The 17880-nt window shown below is 43.7% G+C and overlaps 2 protein-coding genes across 3 annotated transcripts; one reads left to right on the top strand and one right to left on the bottom strand.

Moving 5' to 3' along the window:
- Positions 1-183: 183 nt before the first annotated feature.
- On the top strand, positions 184-9417 carry saga (S-antigen; retina and pineal gland (arrestin) a). Of its 2 annotated transcripts, XM_020042245.2 has the most exons (16): positions 184-313; positions 942-1022; positions 1960-2020; positions 2449-2493; positions 3410-3609; positions 3848-3907; positions 4063-4130; positions 4773-4908; positions 5616-5700; positions 6012-6084; positions 6222-6359; positions 6706-6783; positions 7105-7119; positions 7236-7288; positions 7411-7420; positions 8793-9417. In XM_020042245.2, the coding sequence occupies exons 2-16, from the start codon at positions 978-980 to the stop codon at positions 8899-8901; spliced, it is 1176 nt and encodes a 391-aa protein (XP_019897804.1). In that variant the 5' UTR covers positions 184-313; positions 942-977; the 3' UTR covers positions 8902-9417. The 2 variants fall into 2 exon arrangements, with proteins under 2 accessions (XP_019897804.1, XP_034144505.1); XM_034288614.1 differs by lacking the exon at positions 184-313 and having other exon boundaries at positions 1901-2020.
- Positions 9418-14291: 4874 nt separating this feature from the next.
- On the bottom strand, positions 14292-17766 carry LOC105023708 (inner ear-specific collagen). Its single transcript, XM_010893118.2, has 5 exons — positions 17729-17766; positions 16184-16622; positions 15814-15894; positions 15573-15653; positions 14292-15458 (listed from the first exon to the last, which is right to left on the bottom strand). The coding sequence occupies exons 1-5, from the start codon at positions 17753-17755 to the stop codon at positions 14509-14511; spliced, it is 1578 nt and encodes a 525-aa protein (XP_010891420.2). The 5' UTR covers positions 17756-17766; the 3' UTR covers positions 14292-14508.
- Between the last annotated feature and the right edge of the window lie 114 nt (positions 17767-17880).

Below are 17880 nucleotides of genomic sequence, written 5' to 3'. Positions count from 1 at the left end.
TTTACACACACCACACACACTCTCTCTGTCTCTATAATCCCACCCTATGCTGAGCAATGGGGAACCAATCCCAATCCGCTCAACTCCACTACAAGCAGCGGGCCCAGGAAGTGTGTGTGTTTGTGTGTGTGTGTATACGTGTGTGTGTATTTGTGTGCTTTAGCCTGTAAGTGTCTTTGCAGAGCCGATGAGGAAGAGCCTGCAAGTCCGAGTCATTTGATTGGTCGGGGGAATAGATTGGTGGACACAGGGTACAAATAGAAGCCCCTCCACCACTGCTCTCATCCCACTGTCTCCTGCTCCCGTGACACAGGTCAGTGTGTGTCTGTGCGTCCGAGTGTGTGTTTGCGTGCATTTATTTGAAGCGTTTCGATCTGTTTGAGGGGCCGAGCGGTCACACGGGGTAGACCACTGTGAATAAAGCAGTGTGTTGTGGCGATGGACTGCGGTGAGGTGGTGAAGGGAGAGGCTTATATCACGGTGTGTGTGTGGCCGGGCTGAGTTGACACATGCAGTAGCGGTTGGGATGTAAGACTTTTAGCGTATGTTTATTGGCGATTGGCGGAGTATATAGCAGCTGGGTGTTCTGTGAGTTATCGTATTATGTGCTGGTGTTACTTGGACAATCTTTCTGAACCTAACTGTAAAAATAATATTAGTGAAGGGAAAGCCTCCAGGGTGTCTCATTCCTTCTGCCTCTGTATGACGGATTCTCTTCTGACCTGGCCCCACTTTCTTTTTATCTCTCCATCTCTCTCTCTTTCTCCCTCCCCTTCCCTAACTTTCCCTGTTTATCTCTCCCTCTGTCTTTCTCTGTCTCCCTCTCTCCCTCCTTCCCTCTGTCTCCCTCTCTCCCTCCTTCTCTCTGACCTCCTCTCTCGCCTGTCTTTTTCTCCCTCTCTCTCATTTTCTTTATCTCTCTATCTCTCTCTGTAACACAGAGATCTTGATACTCACAGATCTTCCAGTTTCTCACCATGAGTAACAAGGTTGTTTTTAAGAAGATAGCCAAAGACAAGTCGGTAAGTATGAATGTGTGTCTGTGCGCCTGTGTGTGTCTGTGTGTCTGTGTGTCTGTGTGTCTGTGTCTGTGTGTCTGTTTGTTAAATTAATTAAAGCATCATACTATCATCATACTGTCATCATACTATCATCATACTCTCATCATACTATCATCCTACTATCATCGTACTATCATTGTACAATCATCGTACTATCATCGTACTATGAATCATCTATCCATCATCTCTGTGTCACATGATTAATTTTGTTTTTCTTCATTGACTTCATTGACATCTTCTACACTGTGTACGAAGCGCTTCACTCATTGGCCTAGTTAAACAGTTGCTTGACAAGGGACACAGAAAAACACTATTCAATCAGCTTTTTTCGTTAAGTTTTATGCATTGCTCATCTGAGGTACGTCTTTGCGACATAAGCCCAGTCTGACGTTAGTATATTACGCCTGTTCATGATTTCACTTCAATGTGGGTGAAGTGAAAAGCAAATGTCTATAGGTGAAGTGAACGATGAGAAGATTAGCATGGCCTTTTGTAATGGATAAGAGGATTAGCATGGCCTCTGCAATAGATGAGAAGGTTTAGGGTTAAGTACTAAGGTTAGGTTTGAGGTTAAGGTTAAGGTTAGGGTTACCTTACGTATTAAAGTGTTAGGGCCTGGGCTTAAAACCCAAAAATATGGATTTAAAAATAAATTACTATTTTCATTATTGATTCAAACTCTATTACTATTTAAATGCAAAATTTGTTTTTTAAGTAACACAGCAGACTTTTTCTCCTCCTGGACAAATCTCTAATGTACATGTTGATCTTGGGTAGGTAGCTGATACCTAGCGAAGATATCTGGAACCACTGTGTGACTGTGTGTTTTGTACTGTCAGGTTGGAGTATACATGGTGAAGATATCAGGAACCACTGTGTGACTGTGTGTTTTGTACAGGTTGGAGTATACATGGCAAAGAGGGACTTTGTGGATCATGTGGACTTTGTGGACCCTGTGGGTATGCTCGTCTTGTTCTCTCACCATTATTTGAAACAAGCTGCCTATGAATCAGTCTGTCAAACAACACCAGGCATCACACATTAAACAGACCAATTAAATGTTGCCAGATCTGCAAAGCCCATTGACAGGAGCGTGAACTTCTCTCAAATACCACTTTTGAGATCTGTAAATGTCCTGTACACTTTGATATTGAGGTGCAATTTCACTTGGATTGAAGCTCATCAGACAAATTGTTTACTGGATTCACACATTCAATTTAGGTGAGAGCCATAGCAATAATCACTCCCATCAAGGTTATTAATTATTCATAGCGTTTGGCTGGGATTCAATCAACTGCAGACAGACCACCTACAGATTAATGACATGTGCATTGCTTTTGAATGGGATTTTTCTCTTAAACTTACTGCTTTTCTTAACTTAAAACAGATGGTGTCATACTGGTTGATCCTGAGATCCTCAAAAGGGATAAAGGTTTGTAAGTTCTATATAAGTGTTTGAGAATGGGTATCACTTTATTAGTGTCTTATATTATATTATAACCGGGTATAAACAGGTCATAACAAATAACCACATGTAACAATAAAAGTTGCATAACCTACAAACCCTATTACATGAGGCATGTTCATCCAGAAATGATTTTGTTTTCATTGTTATTGAGCACACATTGCTATCAGATTTACCTGTCTGGTATGAACGCAGGTGCATATTTTAGGATTATATTATTTTAGGATTACAACGTCCTGTGTAACTTGGAATAGCTTTCCATGCTGTATGACACTCAATGAGCATTATGACCACACCTTTCACATTTACTTGGAATTTCTAAACACATTGTTTGACACTTGAGGAAGCGTTATGCATTAACCTGCTCCTGTAATCTTCCCTGGAATTAATCTCAGTCATCAGCAGCAAAATATCAAGCTAGGCATTTCAATGTTTACACAGTTACAAAGATTGCACTATGGAAAATCCTGGATTACATATCAGACAGTAAGAAAACAATCAAAAACAGAGACTTGCCAGCTCTGGGATTCAACCTAGCAACCATTTCGTTTCTAATCAGCTTCTCTAACTGCCAGGCTATTTGCCAGCCTTCTGAATTAGCATACACATTTACAAGAATGGTGCAATTAAATGGTTTGCCTTGTGTGGTAGGTTGTGAGGATTACGACACTTACCTAGCACTTAAGTGTTATGGCGACATTTGAACAGGTTAGGACAATAATGTCTGCATTCATTACTTGTCATGACATTGCTATGACCGTGTCACAATGCATTAAGTTATGTGCTTTTCTGAAAATGAAATGACCTCCAGCCTGGTAGACTAGATATGTGACGGCTTAAACCTAAACCACGCTGATGTCCCCATATGTTCTGCTCCCCTCAGCGTTTGTCCAGCTGTCCTGCACCTTCCGGTATGGCCGTGATGACATGGATGTGATGGGAATTGCCTTTCGTAGGGAGATCTTCATGGTTACCCGTCAGGTGTATCCGCCCATCCAGGACAAGGAGAAGTCCACGCACAGCAAGATGCAGAGTAAACTGCTACACAAACTGGGAAACAATGCTTATCCGTTCTTTTTTGAGGTGAGTCCCACGGGACACCGGCCCTTTCCCCTTGTTGTATGTGCACATTACGGATGGAAAATGCATAGACACACCAAGAAAAAACACACCTGTGAAGTCCTGCTTTTCATATTGAATGCACGCTGTGAACGCTCATACACACACACACACACACACACACATGCAGGCCTCTTGGTCACATTTGTTTGTGGGTGTGTCCGTGTGTGTGTGTGTGTCTGTGTGTGTGTGTGTGTTTCAGTTCCCTGATAACCTGCCTTGTTCAGTGGCTCTGCAGCCGGGTCCTAAGGACACTGGGAAGGTAGGTGGTCATGGCCAGGGTTTTCTCTCTGATTGCCTCATTTCATTGTTTGATTGAAACCGCATGTTCGGCATTCTCCAGAATTGCTACGTGTGGAATCCTTAGCTTGGTGTTTCTGGTCAGACTTTGAACACCCCCTGTCGTTGTCTTGATAGCACTGCGCCGTGGAGTTTGAGGTAAAAGCCTTCAGTGCGGAGAGCCGGGATGCCAAAGTTCGCAAACGGTCAGTGGTGTTTTGTCAGTCCTGCATAAGGCCCCATCATATCCCAAACGGTCAGTGGTGTTTTGTCAGTCTTGCATAAGGCCCCATCATATCCCAAATGGTCATTGGTGTTTTGTCAGTCCTGCATAGGGCCCCATCATATCCCAAACGGTCAGTGGTGTTTTGTCAGTCTTGCATAAAGCCCCATCATATCCCAAACGGTCAGTGGTGTTTTGTCAGTCCTGCATAAGGCCCCATCATATCCCAAACGGTCAGTGGTGTTTTGTCAGTCTTGCATAAGGCCCCATCATATCCCAAATGGTCAGTGGTGTTTTGTCAGTCCTGCATAAGGCCCCATCATATCCCAAACGGTCAGTGGTGTTTTGTCAGTCCTGCATAGGGCCCCATCATATCCCAAATGGTCATTGGTGTTTTGTCAGTCCTGCATAGGGCCCCATCATATCCCAAATGGTCAGTGGTGTTTTGTCAGTCCTGCATAAGGCTCCATCATATCCCTAAGTCTGCAGTGCCAGTCGTAGAGAACTGTGGCCTTGTATAACCAAATACACTGACACAAGGTTAAACAGGCCTTCACTCCTCACCATTCATTTATTCTCATCCATCCATTTTCCTCCCTCCATTCCTATTCTCCTTCCTCTGTAGGAGTTCAGTTCGTCTGATGATCCGAAAGGTCCAGTATGCCCCTGAGAAGAGCGGGGTGCCCCCTTGTGTGGAGATCTCCCGGGACTTTGTCATGTCTGAACAGCCACTGCATCTGGAGGCCAGTCTGGACAAGGAGGTGGGCAAGATCTCATTAAAAGGAACTAAACAGGACTGGCCTAAGTGTATTACTCAGAGAAAGCACGACATAGCATTCACCTTGGCGCTTTGTGGAATAGAAACAGGGACACTTTGGACATTAACCACTAGGACACCTTGCCTTCGCTCATAAATAATTAGAGTGTTTTTTTGGGATCTGAGGTGATATGTGGTGTTTTTTGGTACGTGAGGTGATATGTGGTGTTTGTTGGGATCTGAGGTGATATGTGGTGTTTTTTGGTACGTGAGGTGATATGTGGTGTTTGTTGGGATCTGAGGTGATATGTGATGTTTTTTGGTACGTGAGGTGATATGTGGTGTTTGTTGTGATCTGAGGTGATATGTGGTGTTTGTTGAGATCTGAGGTGATATGTGGTGTTTGTTGAGATCTGAGGTGATATGTGGTGTTTGTTGAGATCTGAGGTGATATGTGGTGTTTGTTGAGATCTGAGGTGATATGTGGTGTTTGTTGGGATATGTGGTGATATGTGGTGTTTGTTGAGATCTGAGGTGATATGAGGTGACATGCAAAACCTAAGTGCAGGTTTTGCATGTGGCAGGGCTTTTTACAGACATTTTCTGGGACAGAGGCGGGAATGTTATCAGACATGGTTCCATATGATTGCATCACCACAAAAACAAAATGGCTGCGCAATGAGGAACCTAAATAATGTGATTCCCCTGCAGACCTACTACCATGGAGAGCCCATCAACGTGCGTGTCAATATCACAAACAATTCCAACAAGAATATAAAGGACGTCATTGTCTCCGGTGAGAAAAGAAAGAGCTAATGCAGTTTGTTACACACCAACACATACGTTTAAGTACAAGATATCTACACTCTGTGCCAGCTTTTTTTAGAGGTAGACAAAAGTTATAGCAACTGTCAGGTGGTGATTATTTTACACTACAATTTGCAAAGCACCAGCTGAAGGAAATTACCCATCACATCAGCCTCATGACAATGTTATGGCATTGCTTAAGTACCTGTGAAGCATCTATGTAGGCCTTATAATACCTTTATGAAGGCTGACTCAAGCACCTGGCCAAGTGTGACAGGAGATGTGTGTTTTATTTCTCAGTGGACCAGGTGGCCAATGTGGTGTTGTATTCCAATGACAGCTATGTGAGGGCAGTGGCCTTAGAGGAATCTGGGTAAGCATCCATCATCCAAAATACATTATCAGACTGTACCAAACCACAATGAAAAAAAAAAGCACCTTGATATCCTCCCTTGGGCTCCTGGAGAGCACACACAGGTCTATCTAACTTGGGCTCTGCCACTGATCTAGGGACGCTGTGGTGGCCGGTGCCAGCCTGAAGAAAGTGTACACCCTCACTCCCCTGTTGATCTGCAACAAGGAGAGGCGGGGCATAGCGCTGGATGGCAAGTTGAAGCACCAAGACACCAACCTGGCGTCGTCCAGCATGTGAGTGTCCTCCCGTTCAGTACCTAGCGTGGTGCTGTGTGGAAACAGATGCACCTCTGGCCTAGACAGCCAGGAGCAAATGAACAGCGAGGGAGAAAGATATTCATGATGTTTATATCAACAACGCTCAGAGCACCGCCCCCTTCCAGTCACAAACTACATCACCAGGAAGGATCAGTGTGGACGCTGTTTATGCTGCTGATTTAATTTCACATTGTATCGCTTCTTTCTCTCCCTGTTCCTCCTTCCCATCCCTCCGCCTGTTCCTCCTTCTCGTCCCTCCGCCTGTTCCTCCTTCTCGTCCCTCTCCCTGCTCCCCCTTCTCTCACCCAACCCTGCCTGACAGTGTTAAAGAAGGGGTACTGAAGGAGATCCTAGGAATTCTGGTGTCATACAGAGTAATGGTGAAGCTCATTGTTGGCGGGTGAGTTCCTGTTTACACATGTGTGCTTTTCATTTTACTCCCCTGGCAGAGATCAGAGGCCTGTGCATGGAGAGTAAAACAGGGAACATTATACATTGTGGGGATAATGTAATTGGGATTGTAGGGTTAATGTCAAGGTATCAATTAAATAGTTGGGTTATGTTCAGGCTTGTTAGGTTAAGTGTTAGGTGTTAGGGCTTGGTTAGGTTTATGCCTAAAGGTCAGGTTATTGAGGTTAAGGTTAGTGTTGGGGTAATGTTTGGGTTACAATGAAGGGATAGGGAAAATAAAAATGTTCCATGTTTTTTTATGCTCTCGCAGAATGATGGGATCAAGGTATGCATGCTCGGCCCTTATTCAACAATTACATGTGTGTGTGTTTCTGCATCCATGTGACCATGTGCAGGTTTGTTTGTGTGTGTTGGTGTTCATTTGTGTTTGTTTTACTTTAGTGAGGTGGGAGTGGAGCTGCCGATCTTACTGATGCACCCAAAACCTGACCTAGGTAAACATATTAATATTAAATTACCACTTTTGTTTTTGTTTCTAAAGAATTTCATTTCATGGCACTGTCTGTCCACAATTCACATCTAATCACTCTTGATGTTCTTTTCACCCCTACTGAAGTGAGAGAGAGGTAAGATTGGGTTATTTTTATTTCATGTCTTGTTTTGTAGTCCTTTGTGATTCCATGACTGATCAGTTGCTTTCAGGATCACTGCCCTATTCTGATTTCACAGGTAGCTGAGTGGCGTTCATTTCGACAGTCCGGTTATTGTCTCTTTCCATTCCGTTGCGTTCCATTTGATGACACTCAAATAGCATCCGACACAACCTTAATAATTAGCCTTAACAAGGCTAATTATCGTTTGCGTACGTTCTCCATCCCAGCTCATTGATATGACACTAGACAGCCACTTCTTCCCACACCCGGTAGCCTCTACTTGGGTGATTCAACTCAGGTGGTCCCAGAAATATACTGGGACATCAGCACACAATACGCGCAATTCTCTCTCCTCTCTACTTAGTTGGAGCGTATTGGTCCTCTCTCTCTCCTTTTTATCATAGTCCTGCCACTGGGAGAATCAAAACCACAGGATGTACAGATCCTAACCCAAACCAGGACTCTAGATTGGCCCCCCATAAAAACATAATTATAACATCAATGCAACAAAAAACACACAAAAATATGAACAGTATTTACACCTTACAACTTCAAGCGGACTCGGGGCAGTTGGTTTCAGAACACATCCGACAACGTTGTGGTTCTCATCTTGCTGCTCTGTCAACCAGGAAGTTAAGTCTGGAATCCTTCCGTGCCTGAAGGAAAGCATTTGCCTGCCTTCTCCTTCCATGGACCTCAGAGGCCCACAACCCACCACTAGAGGGGTAACTAGAGTGCAATGAAACCATTAGAGGGGTCACTAAAGTGCAATGACCAATGGCAGCGCCCTCCACGGGACCCCTGGGCTAATCCGCCAGCAGGATTCAAACGTTGGTCAGGCAGTGACAGGGCTAACTGTGACGCAGTGACTCTACCGCTCAGCCACTCAGGTCCCTCGGTGGTGTCGTACTCTGACCATGTACCAGGATCCCTTTGATCTCTCTCAGTCTGTCCATTTGCTCTCTTTCAGTCTGTCAATTTGCTATCTCTCTGACCATTTGATCTCACTCTGTCTGTCCATTTGTTCTCACTCTGTCTGTGCATTTGCTCTCACTCTGTCTGTCCATTTGATCTCTCCCTGTCTGTCCATTTGATCTCACTCTGTCTGTGCATTTGATCTCACTCTGTCTGTCCATTTGCTCTCTCTCTGTCTGTCCATTTGCTCTCTCTCTCTGTCTTTCCATTTGATCTCACTCTGTCTGTCCATTTGCTCTCACTCTGTCTGTCCATTTGCTCTCTCTCGGTCTGTCCATTTGCTCTCTCTCTCTGTCTTTCCATTTTATCTCACTCTGTCTGTCCATTTGATCTCTCTCTGTCTGTCCATTCACACATGTGTTTGGAGCAGTGAACTGGAGGAGGAGATGGTGTTCGAGGATTTCAAGCGCTCCTACCTGAAGGGGGCGGCCGACGATGAAGAGGAGGGAAACGTGTCTGCAGATGACGCTACTTCCTGAGCAGGGACTCACGACGACTGCCAGGCTGCCTCGATCACAGAACCCCCTGTGGCCACTTCCAGTACTTCATTCAATGGGAACCAAAAACCGCTGTGGTACTGAGTAAAATGTGTAATGACAGCAGTCTAAACAATTGTGGTTAGGTGCTTGAGTCACCCTAAGGGGTAGATCAATATTAGTTATTATTATTCATATTTGTTTTTTGTTTATAAACAAAGTTTAGGGGTTCAGTAGTTTTGCCTCACCAACAGAAGGCTCTTTCAGCATGATTATCTAGATGATTTCACTCAGTGGACTATGGTAACATCCCTCCCTGTCTCCAGTAAAGAGTGTGGCAGCCATGTTGTTAAATGAATTTCAGGCATGTAAAAGCTGCTCTGTTACAGTGAAAGTTATTGTTGTCATTTAGTAGATAAACATGTGTAGTGAACTAGATTCCTGGGCCTGCAGACAAGACCAGATATCCTGTACTTGTAAGTTTATGGTAATAAAAGCTACAGATGATCTTACAAAGGCTATAGAATAAAATTTTCCTATTCTCTTTTATTTTGGTTAATTAAGATACTCTGTTAACGCAGGCTTTATGCAAGGCTGTACATGAGAGGTGTGTTGTAATGTAAGGTAGACTTGTAATGCGATAGAGTTAGCCAGGTAACATTTGTCAACTCTGAGTTGAAACTCTGGACAAACGGTCCTACAAATGTGACTGACCTTATGGAAAGGTCAATTTCTACAATTTTCAAGTTCATACCTACACAGAACAACAGTGCAAAGGTGATTGAAAATAACGGTTACACACTCCCAGGAATGTTATACATGATGTCAAATTTGCTTCCCTTCATAAAAGTACTAACAGGAGGCGCGACAAGGATGCAGATCCAATGATCTAACATCATATGTGGTGTTTATGCCTCTTCACACATTGATACAATTTTTACAATAAGGCCTAAGTAAGCAGCTAACACTGATCTAACATCATATGTGCAAACACTACAGTCAACACACAAAGTGGAAACAATACTATTTAGACACCATTTACATTTACACTATTTAGATTGTACTAATGATTGCAAGACCCACAGCCGTGTCTTTCTGTACTGTCTTTTCTCAGTGGTTAGCAAACAGTTGGCAGGAGAAGAAAGGAAAAGAGTAGAAGGGAATAGGAGAAAGAAGTGGGAGACTTATCCACTTCTGGGAAAGCACTGAAATGGCCAGTCAGATGATGGCGTCACAGTGGGGTGGGGGTCAAGAGCCAGGGGGAACTCCTGAATCACTTTTGGGGATTCAGGGAGAAATATGGGGATGAATAGGACATAGGAAAGAGCCACAACATGTCATAGCCAAATCAAATAGACAATTGGTTACATATAAGACATTAGGAACTGAAATCTACTATAATAACATGTGACCCTATTGGCAGTAAGAGACTCAGAAACTATATGACATAGCCTAACATAGCCTAATATGCTAATGCTTATATATTGTATGTCTTGGGCAATCTATCTTATTGTACTCACCAAGTGGCTTGACTCACAGTCCATGATTTCTTCCAAAAATCTAGTCCAAATTGGTCTCCTATGTTGCTTTTCCACTTAGGAGTAGCCATTTAAACGTTAAATGCTGAATATAGTTTCAGGAGCAGCAACAGCTATGTGTCTTGCGCAATAGTCAGGTTTGGTTGAAGATTTGGTTGAGGTGGTGCGCACTGTTGGTGCGTCCTGTGTGTGTGTCTGACGGTGATCATTCAACAATTGCCGTAAAGTGTGGCTCGTGTGCTCTCAACCTAGCTTGTTTCAAATCCATCGTCATTTGAGGAAGCTACATGCTATCAAAGACATGAGCTTGCGCATAATCTGTGCCAGAATCCATGTCTTTGCTAACGTGGTGCGAAGCATCTACAGTGGGGAGAACAAGTATTTGATACACTGCCGATTTTGCAGGTTTTCCCACCTACAAAGCATGTAGAAGTCTGTAATCTTTATCATAGGTACTCTTCAAAAATCCAGAAAATCACATTGTATGATTTTTAGGTAATTAATTTGCATTTTATTGCATGACATAAGTATTTGATACATCAGAAAAGCAGAACTTAATATTTGGTACAGAAACCTTTGTTTGCAATTACAGAGATCATACGTTTCCTGTAGTTCTTGACCAGGTTTGCACACACTGCAGAAGGAATGTTGGCCCACTCCTCCATACAGACCTTCTCCAGATCCTTCAGGTTTCAGGGCTGTCGCTGGGCAATACAGACTTTCAGCTCCCTCCAAAGATTTTCTATTGGGTTCAGGTCTGGAGACTGGCTAGGCCACTCCAGGACCTTGAGATGCTTCTTACGGAGCCACTCCTTAGTTGCCCTGGCTGTGTGTTTCGGATTGTTATCATGATGGAAAACCCAGCCACGACCCATCTTCAATGCTCTTATTGAGGGAAGGAGGTTGTTGGCCAAGATCTTGCGATACATGGCCCCATCCATCCTCCCCTCAATACGGTGCAGTCGTCCTGTCCCCTTTGCAGAAAAGCATCCCCAAAGAATGATGTTTCCACCTCCATGCTTCACGCTTGGGATGGTGTTCTTGGGGTTGTACTCATCCTTCTTCTTCCTCCAAACAATTGGAGTTTAGACCAAAACTCTCTATTTTTGTCTCATCACACCACATGACCTTTTCCCATTCCTCCTCTGGATCATCCAGATGGTCATTGGCAAACTTCAGACGGGCCTGGACATGCGCTGGCTTAAGCAGGGGGACCTTGCGTGCGCTGCAGGATTTTAATCCATGACGGCGTAGTGTGTTACTAATGGTTTTCTTTGAGACTGTGGTCCCAGCTCTCTTCAGGTCATTGACCTGAAGAGAGCTGGGCTGATCCCTCACCTTCCTCATGATCATTGATGCCCCACGAGGTGAGATGTTGCATGGAGCCCCAAACCGAGGGAGATTGACCATCATTTTGAGCTTCTTCCATTTTCTAACAATTGCGCCAACAGTTGATGCCTTCTCACCAAGCTGCTTGCCTATTGTCCTGTAGCCCATCCCAGCCTTGTGCAGGTCTACAATTTTATCCCTGATAACCTGTCCTTAGTAACGAGTTCAAACAGGTGCAGTTAATACAGGTAATGAGTGGAGAACAGGAGGGCTTCTTAAAGAAAAACTAACAGGTCTGTGAGAGCCGGAATTCTTACTGGTTGGTAGGTGATCAAATACTTATGTCATGCTATAAAATGCAAATTAATTATTTAAAAATCATACAATGTGATTTTCTGGATTTTTGTTTTAGATTTCGATCTCACAGTTGAAGAGTACCTATGATAAAAATTACAGACCTCTACATGCTTTGTAAATAGGAAAACCTGCAAAATCACCAGTATATCAAATACTTGTTCCCCCCACTGTAGGCAACGGAGAAGGATAAAGTATGTCTGGTTACATGCTAAAGACTCTTTTTTTCAGAAATACCAATTATTGCTGTGTTAAAAAACAGTAATGGTTTTGAATATCATGAATAGTTTTGCTCCAAGTTGATCGAGTTCTACAGTGCTGTGCATAACATTAATCGTTTTCGATTATAAAAACAGATTTTATCAAACAAAACGATGCTTTGCTATATCTCTGGGACCATCAAGATAAGAAATCAGAAGAAGACGGCTCATTGTAAGTACAAAATGTACCGTCAGACTAGCAACCCTGGTGCCTTAGAAAAAGTGTGGATGTTGACTATACTCAAACACTTGCATAGGAGTTAGTCGCCGTAATAGCTACTATAAATTGTATACTTCAGTTAGATTAACGAGATTCTAAGCTTTCTGCACATATATAATATGCCTATAACAAAAAATAACATTTACAGCACTTCGTACACTTTGTCGCAAGAAACATAGGCGTCCCGGTGGCGTTACATCCGTAACTAAAAGGATATTGCAGATTTTTCCTGACAATATCTGAATGTAAATGCATAGTAAAACCATTGTATTACCATACAATAATTGTATTCATCGGGGCACAGAGAAGCAACAATGCTCATCAAATATATGTAAAGATATATAAAACATAGGTTGAATATTTCTTTTTTGCATTTTGATATCAACCAAATTGTAAAATTATAGTGACTCACAGATTTAGAGCCTACTCAGACTCTAAACTCTTAGATCAGTTGTTGTAAATGTTCGATTCACCCTAGCAATGAGTTACTCTTGCGGCGCTCAAAGGCGAAACCCCTGCATTCACAGCATTTTCACCAGTCCACTGATACGGAAGGCGTATATACACTCATTGACTGACTGATTCACCTGGTAACCTCTCTGCTGGACAAGACTTGTTGCTAGTAGATTTTGGTTTGGCCCCTCACTGAAACGCTGTTAGAAACCAATATCCAATATTCAAAGAATGTTAATTTAAAAAGAAAATCTGCTATGTGGTTGCGGAAAGATAAAATTAGATTACACATAGGGAATACATTCTACATACAGACCCTTTAGCTATAGGTGATAAACGAAAGAAAGCCATTCCTATTTCACACCTAGCTTACTGAACTCAAATAAAACGTAACCACGTCTGGGTGGACGTAGTGTGGCTTGATACATAGGCCCCATCTACGGGTTTTCCTTAAACCTGTAAACTTAATGGATTTACATTTCATTTTTGCTGAGGATGAGCAATACAAAAAACATAACACAAGCAATTTCTGAAGCAATTTATCTTGGTGTACTACGCTTCATCAAACGTCCTCTATCTGCATCCCAGTGCACCATTCATTGTTTCAGACATTGTGGAGGATCAGACATCTTGGCCAAAAATATCTCCTAAAGCTCCTTTTTCCCCAGAACTAATTATTTGATGGACACATGGTTTCTATCTTTTCATTCCTTTCTTGTCACTGATATCACCAGGTCAAAATACCAGCAAAGTACAGCTCCGGAAAAAATTAAGAGACCACTGCACCTTTTTCTTTCCTTTCCAAAAAAGTTGAATAGGAAGGTTTTGAGTGAGGAACAGAAGGGTTAAAATAAAGAGACCACTGCAAATTGAATGCTCCTGTTCCTCACTCAAAACTTTCCTTTTTTTTTGGAAAAGAAAGAAAAAGGTTCAGTGGTCTCTTAATATTTTCCCGGAGGTGTATATAATTCTTTTTTTTACAATAGCTGAAATGATTACAAAATATATACTGTAGCTGTTGTTATTATGATAGTATGTTTATAGCACTAATATTATAAACATGTTAGTAGAAACATGCAAAAGCAGTTAATTAGCTAACTAAGATTTTTTCATGTTTATGAAGCTTACACATGCATGTGAAGGACCCACATGTCTAGATGTCCCAAATTGGCACTATGCAAAAAAATTGGCACTATGCTAAAAAAAACAAAAAAAACATCAGCAGACTCTCTAAATATTTTAAACTAGTGGGAAAAGTTATTTTGCTTAATTTTTTGGATTGATGGATTGATTTTACACTAGATGTAACAGTCCTGTTCATTCAGCACGGGCCCTGACATACAGATAGTGTTGGTGTTTACTCAGAAAACTTTGCTTGCTTAGCTATTGTATTAGTGTGCTGATTGTGTGTGTACTTCTTTGTGTGTTAATATTGCGTCTTTGTTTCTGACTATAACTAAGGCGATGGGGTGGGGGTTGATTCCACCATCTCCCCAAATGGCCCCTCAATCGTCCCCCAGCTATAACTCTGATTATCGTCGTTTCCGTAACCTGGTGGATTAAAGTCTCGGGAGAAGGGCACGTCGCAGGAGTCGGGGTACAGCAGGAAACCGGAAAAGGTGCTGCTTTTCTCGGCATCGCCGTACAAGCCATTGCTGGTGACGTCCTTCACCTGCAGCCACACCCGGTCGCCCGAATCCAAGTGGAGAACCACCTGCTGGCTGGCAATGCCCAGTTCGTTGGGCTCCGTGGTCTTCACGACGGGGTTGTAGTTATGGAACAGCCCCACCCTCAGCACCTTAGTGGACACCACTAGGTGGTAGCTGAAGACGTAGGTGCCGTTGATGGGGGCAGTGTACACACCCTGGGCCGGGTTGAAATGGGACTGCTGGTTGTTGATGACCCGGCTGAAGGGCACTGGCATGTTGGGTGACGGGAAAACCTGAGTGAGAGAGGCGGAGAAAGACGACTGGATGGCCGGAGAGCATGGCCCGGGCAAACCCACAATTCCGATTTCGCCCTGGTCGCCCTTTTCACCGGCGAGGCCCTTGACACCCTGTGGACCCGCCTGACCGTGATCGCCCTTGGGTCCCTGGGGTCCTTGATGTCCGTCTATCCCGTCTTTCCCATCTGTGCAGTGACACTGGCCCTCCAGCCCTTGGTCGCCTTTAGCGCCGTCTTTCCCTTGAACTCCAGGGGGACCTATGTCTCCCGTGACTCCTTTGGGCCCGATGGCCCCTGGTGGACCCACAATCCCGGGGAGACCCCTGGGGCCAGCCGGTCCAGGGACCCCCGGTTCTCCCGAACGGCCCTGGACAGTTAGGCAGGATGCTGGACAAGTCCCTGCCTCTCCCTGTGGTCCCATTTCTCCCTGTGGTCCCTCCAGACCCTGGTCTCCTTTGTCCCCTGAAACACATAAAAAACACACAGTTGCGCGCACACAGAGACGCACGCTGATAGATTCAAATTTCATAATTTGGATTCTGGAGAAATGGGGCGACTGCATCCGTTATAAGATACCTTTGAAGCCGATGTCACCCTTTGGGCCTCTGAAACCCATGGGCCCCTGATCTCCCTTCTCACCATCGTCTCCCTTCTGACCTGTACCAGAAATGTAGATCCAGAATACAAAGACAGGGACATGAATGAGCAACACTGCGTATCAATTTCTCTAGGATTGTATTCGCTCAGAATTTTGTCTTTTCTTTTGAATGTTAACAGTTGAAGTATCACTGGGATTGTTTTTTATAGAACTACTTACCCTTCAGTCCTTGGTGACCCACAAACCCAGGCCGACCCCTGAAGCCTGTCAGTCCTCTCATCCCAGGACTTCCTGGACTACCTATGTATTGACAATGGAAAAATTAAATCAGCAACAGCAATTAGACAAATCCCGTGGATCCACCCCCTAGCTAACATAAAATGGTAGCTTACTAAAAATCTGTCTGGCGAGTGTCTTCATCGGTGCGGGGTTGGGGGGGGTGCTAAATATGACAAAAAGCAAGCCCATTCGCTTGTGCTAAAGTACATGTCTGTACTTGACTCCATTTAGTCCTATTCGTGTCTCTCTTCGTCTGACTGGAAATACATTGGAGGGGATTAAAAAAAACACCTGAATTGCTATCCAGTACCTGGCAGGCCCCGGTCTCCATGGTCTCCTTTGGGTCCCACAGATGCCTTGCAGAGGGAGCAGACACAGAACCAGGGCACCTGGTCCATGGGGGGCGGGATCGGCGCCTCCTGTAGCAACAGGCAGTACGACATGTCTGGTTCCAGTACAGAATCACCGGGTGGCAAGTTGTCGGTCCCGTTCATGCCGGAGTCGGTGAAGCCAGGAGGCAGCATCGGGGGGAGACCGCTGCGACTGTGGACGTTCTCCTCGGGGAGGAAAGGGGGCATGGGGGGGTACAGGTTGTCATCGGCAGGGGCGGTGTTGTCATCGGCCTGGGCGGTGTAGCCCCGACCGAAGTCCAGGAACGGGGGCACGTTGTCGTCCCTTTCAGGGGTCAAAGTGTACATCGCCACAGAGAGGGTGGAGCACAAGAGCAATCCCAGTAGACGGGTCGTCATCTAGAGGACACAGAGGAAGAGAGACACAGAGAGAATGAAGACGGATAACTTAGAGGGTTTGTTTCAATGAGAGGGGAAAGGAATTGTCTTGTTATTCATTGTTTTCATGCATTTTTTACTTGATAATACCGTGGTTCTCTATTGATGGGTCCCGATCTAAAGTCGGGTGATGGCCGGTTCTCATTGGGAACACACACACACACACACACATATATATATATATATATACAAGATAGGACGTGTTTAACAAATGTTACGGACATTCAATAACATCCTTTGATTCTCCGGAAAGAAATATTGCCAAGCAGCTGTTGCAATATTTTTTCTGTCTTACAGTCTAATTGTGAATTTGAGCAAAAACGTAGAAAAAGTTTTAAAGATTTTGTGCATGTTCGTTTATTGGAAGATTTTAGGGTTTTAAAAAAGTGAGCTTGTGAACATTGTTCATCGGGAACATGACCAATATGGATGGCGGGAGTCTTCTTCCCATTGTATATTATAATTGCTACATTTACTCACAATATAGAATAAAGCCTAGTAGAAAACATACAAATATTGGGTTGTGACAGAAATAACCTGATTGAATTGGGTCCAGACTCAAAACCATTTGACAACTGCTGTCTTCATCAACTGCATGTCTTCAAACAATAACAAACCCCTCTCTCATACAATATGTTTTCAGTTGACCAACACTTCAATAAATATTGTTTAATTCAATATTTCATTTTTCTAAGAATTATCCAAAAATCCCTTGCATATTACTGCACACACGGACTACAAACTATGAGTGAAATAATGCAACTAAGTGTAACTATAGAACGAAACCATCCATACAACCTGATAATGCAGAAATGTCATAAATCAATTAACCATTTACGGTAACAGTTGTACCACGCATCCATTACATTGACCAATCATCTAGACTCACAGATGTACCCTAAAACCTTCAACTGTAGCACCGTAAAGGCACTAGGTTTCAACGTGTCAAACTCAAATGTACAGAAAACTACCCCGTCGCCAGCGCAGTTCATCTCACTGTCTGGAGCCTTTTCAGCGCTTTGAAAATCCCTGAAGATCCCACGGACAACTCACAGTGCTGCACTCACCATCCCTTTGGAGTCTTGAGCCATCATGTGCAGGTCAAGATATGTTAGTGGAATGATGAGCCAAAAGAAGCATTGACCAATTTATAGACCTGGTCCAAAACAACACTTCTTTCAATCCATCTTGCACCCTCCAGACCAGCAGACAAAACACT

Source organism: Esox lucius, chromosome 3 (assembly GCF_011004845.1).
Source record: "Esox lucius isolate fEsoLuc1 chromosome 3, fEsoLuc1.pri, whole genome shotgun sequence".
NCBI classification, from domain to species: Eukaryota; Metazoa; Chordata; class Actinopteri; order Esociformes; family Esocidae; genus Esox; species Esox lucius.
The sequence above is the reverse complement of the archived record's forward strand: the minus strand, read 5'-3'. Positions and strand labels throughout refer to the sequence as shown.

Bases quoted from the DNA above. Each gene is read 5' to 3' on its own strand.
- saga (XM_020042245.2), top strand. From the start codon at position 978: ATGAGTAACAAGGTTGTTTTTAAGAAGATAGCCAAAGACAAGTCG. The intron at 1,023-1,959 runs GTAAGTATGAAT...TGTTTTGTACAG, and splicing joins AGATAGCCAAAGACAAGTCG to GTTGGAGTATACATGGCAAA. The intron at 3,908-4,062 runs GTAGGTGGTCAT...TTGTCTTGATAG, and splicing joins GTCCTAAGGACACTGGGAAG to CACTGCGCCGTGGAGTTTGA.
- LOC105023708 (XM_010893118.2), bottom strand. From the start codon at position 17,755: ATGATGGCTCAAGACTCCAAAGGGATG. The intron at 16,623-17,728 runs GTGAGTGCAGCA...TGTGTCCTCTAG, and splicing joins CTCAAGACTCCAAAGGGATG to ATGACGACCCGTCTACTGGG. The intron at 15,459-15,572 runs GTATCTTATAAC...TATGTGTTTCAG, and splicing joins GGGTGACATCGGCTTCAAAG to GGGACAAAGGAGACCAGGGT.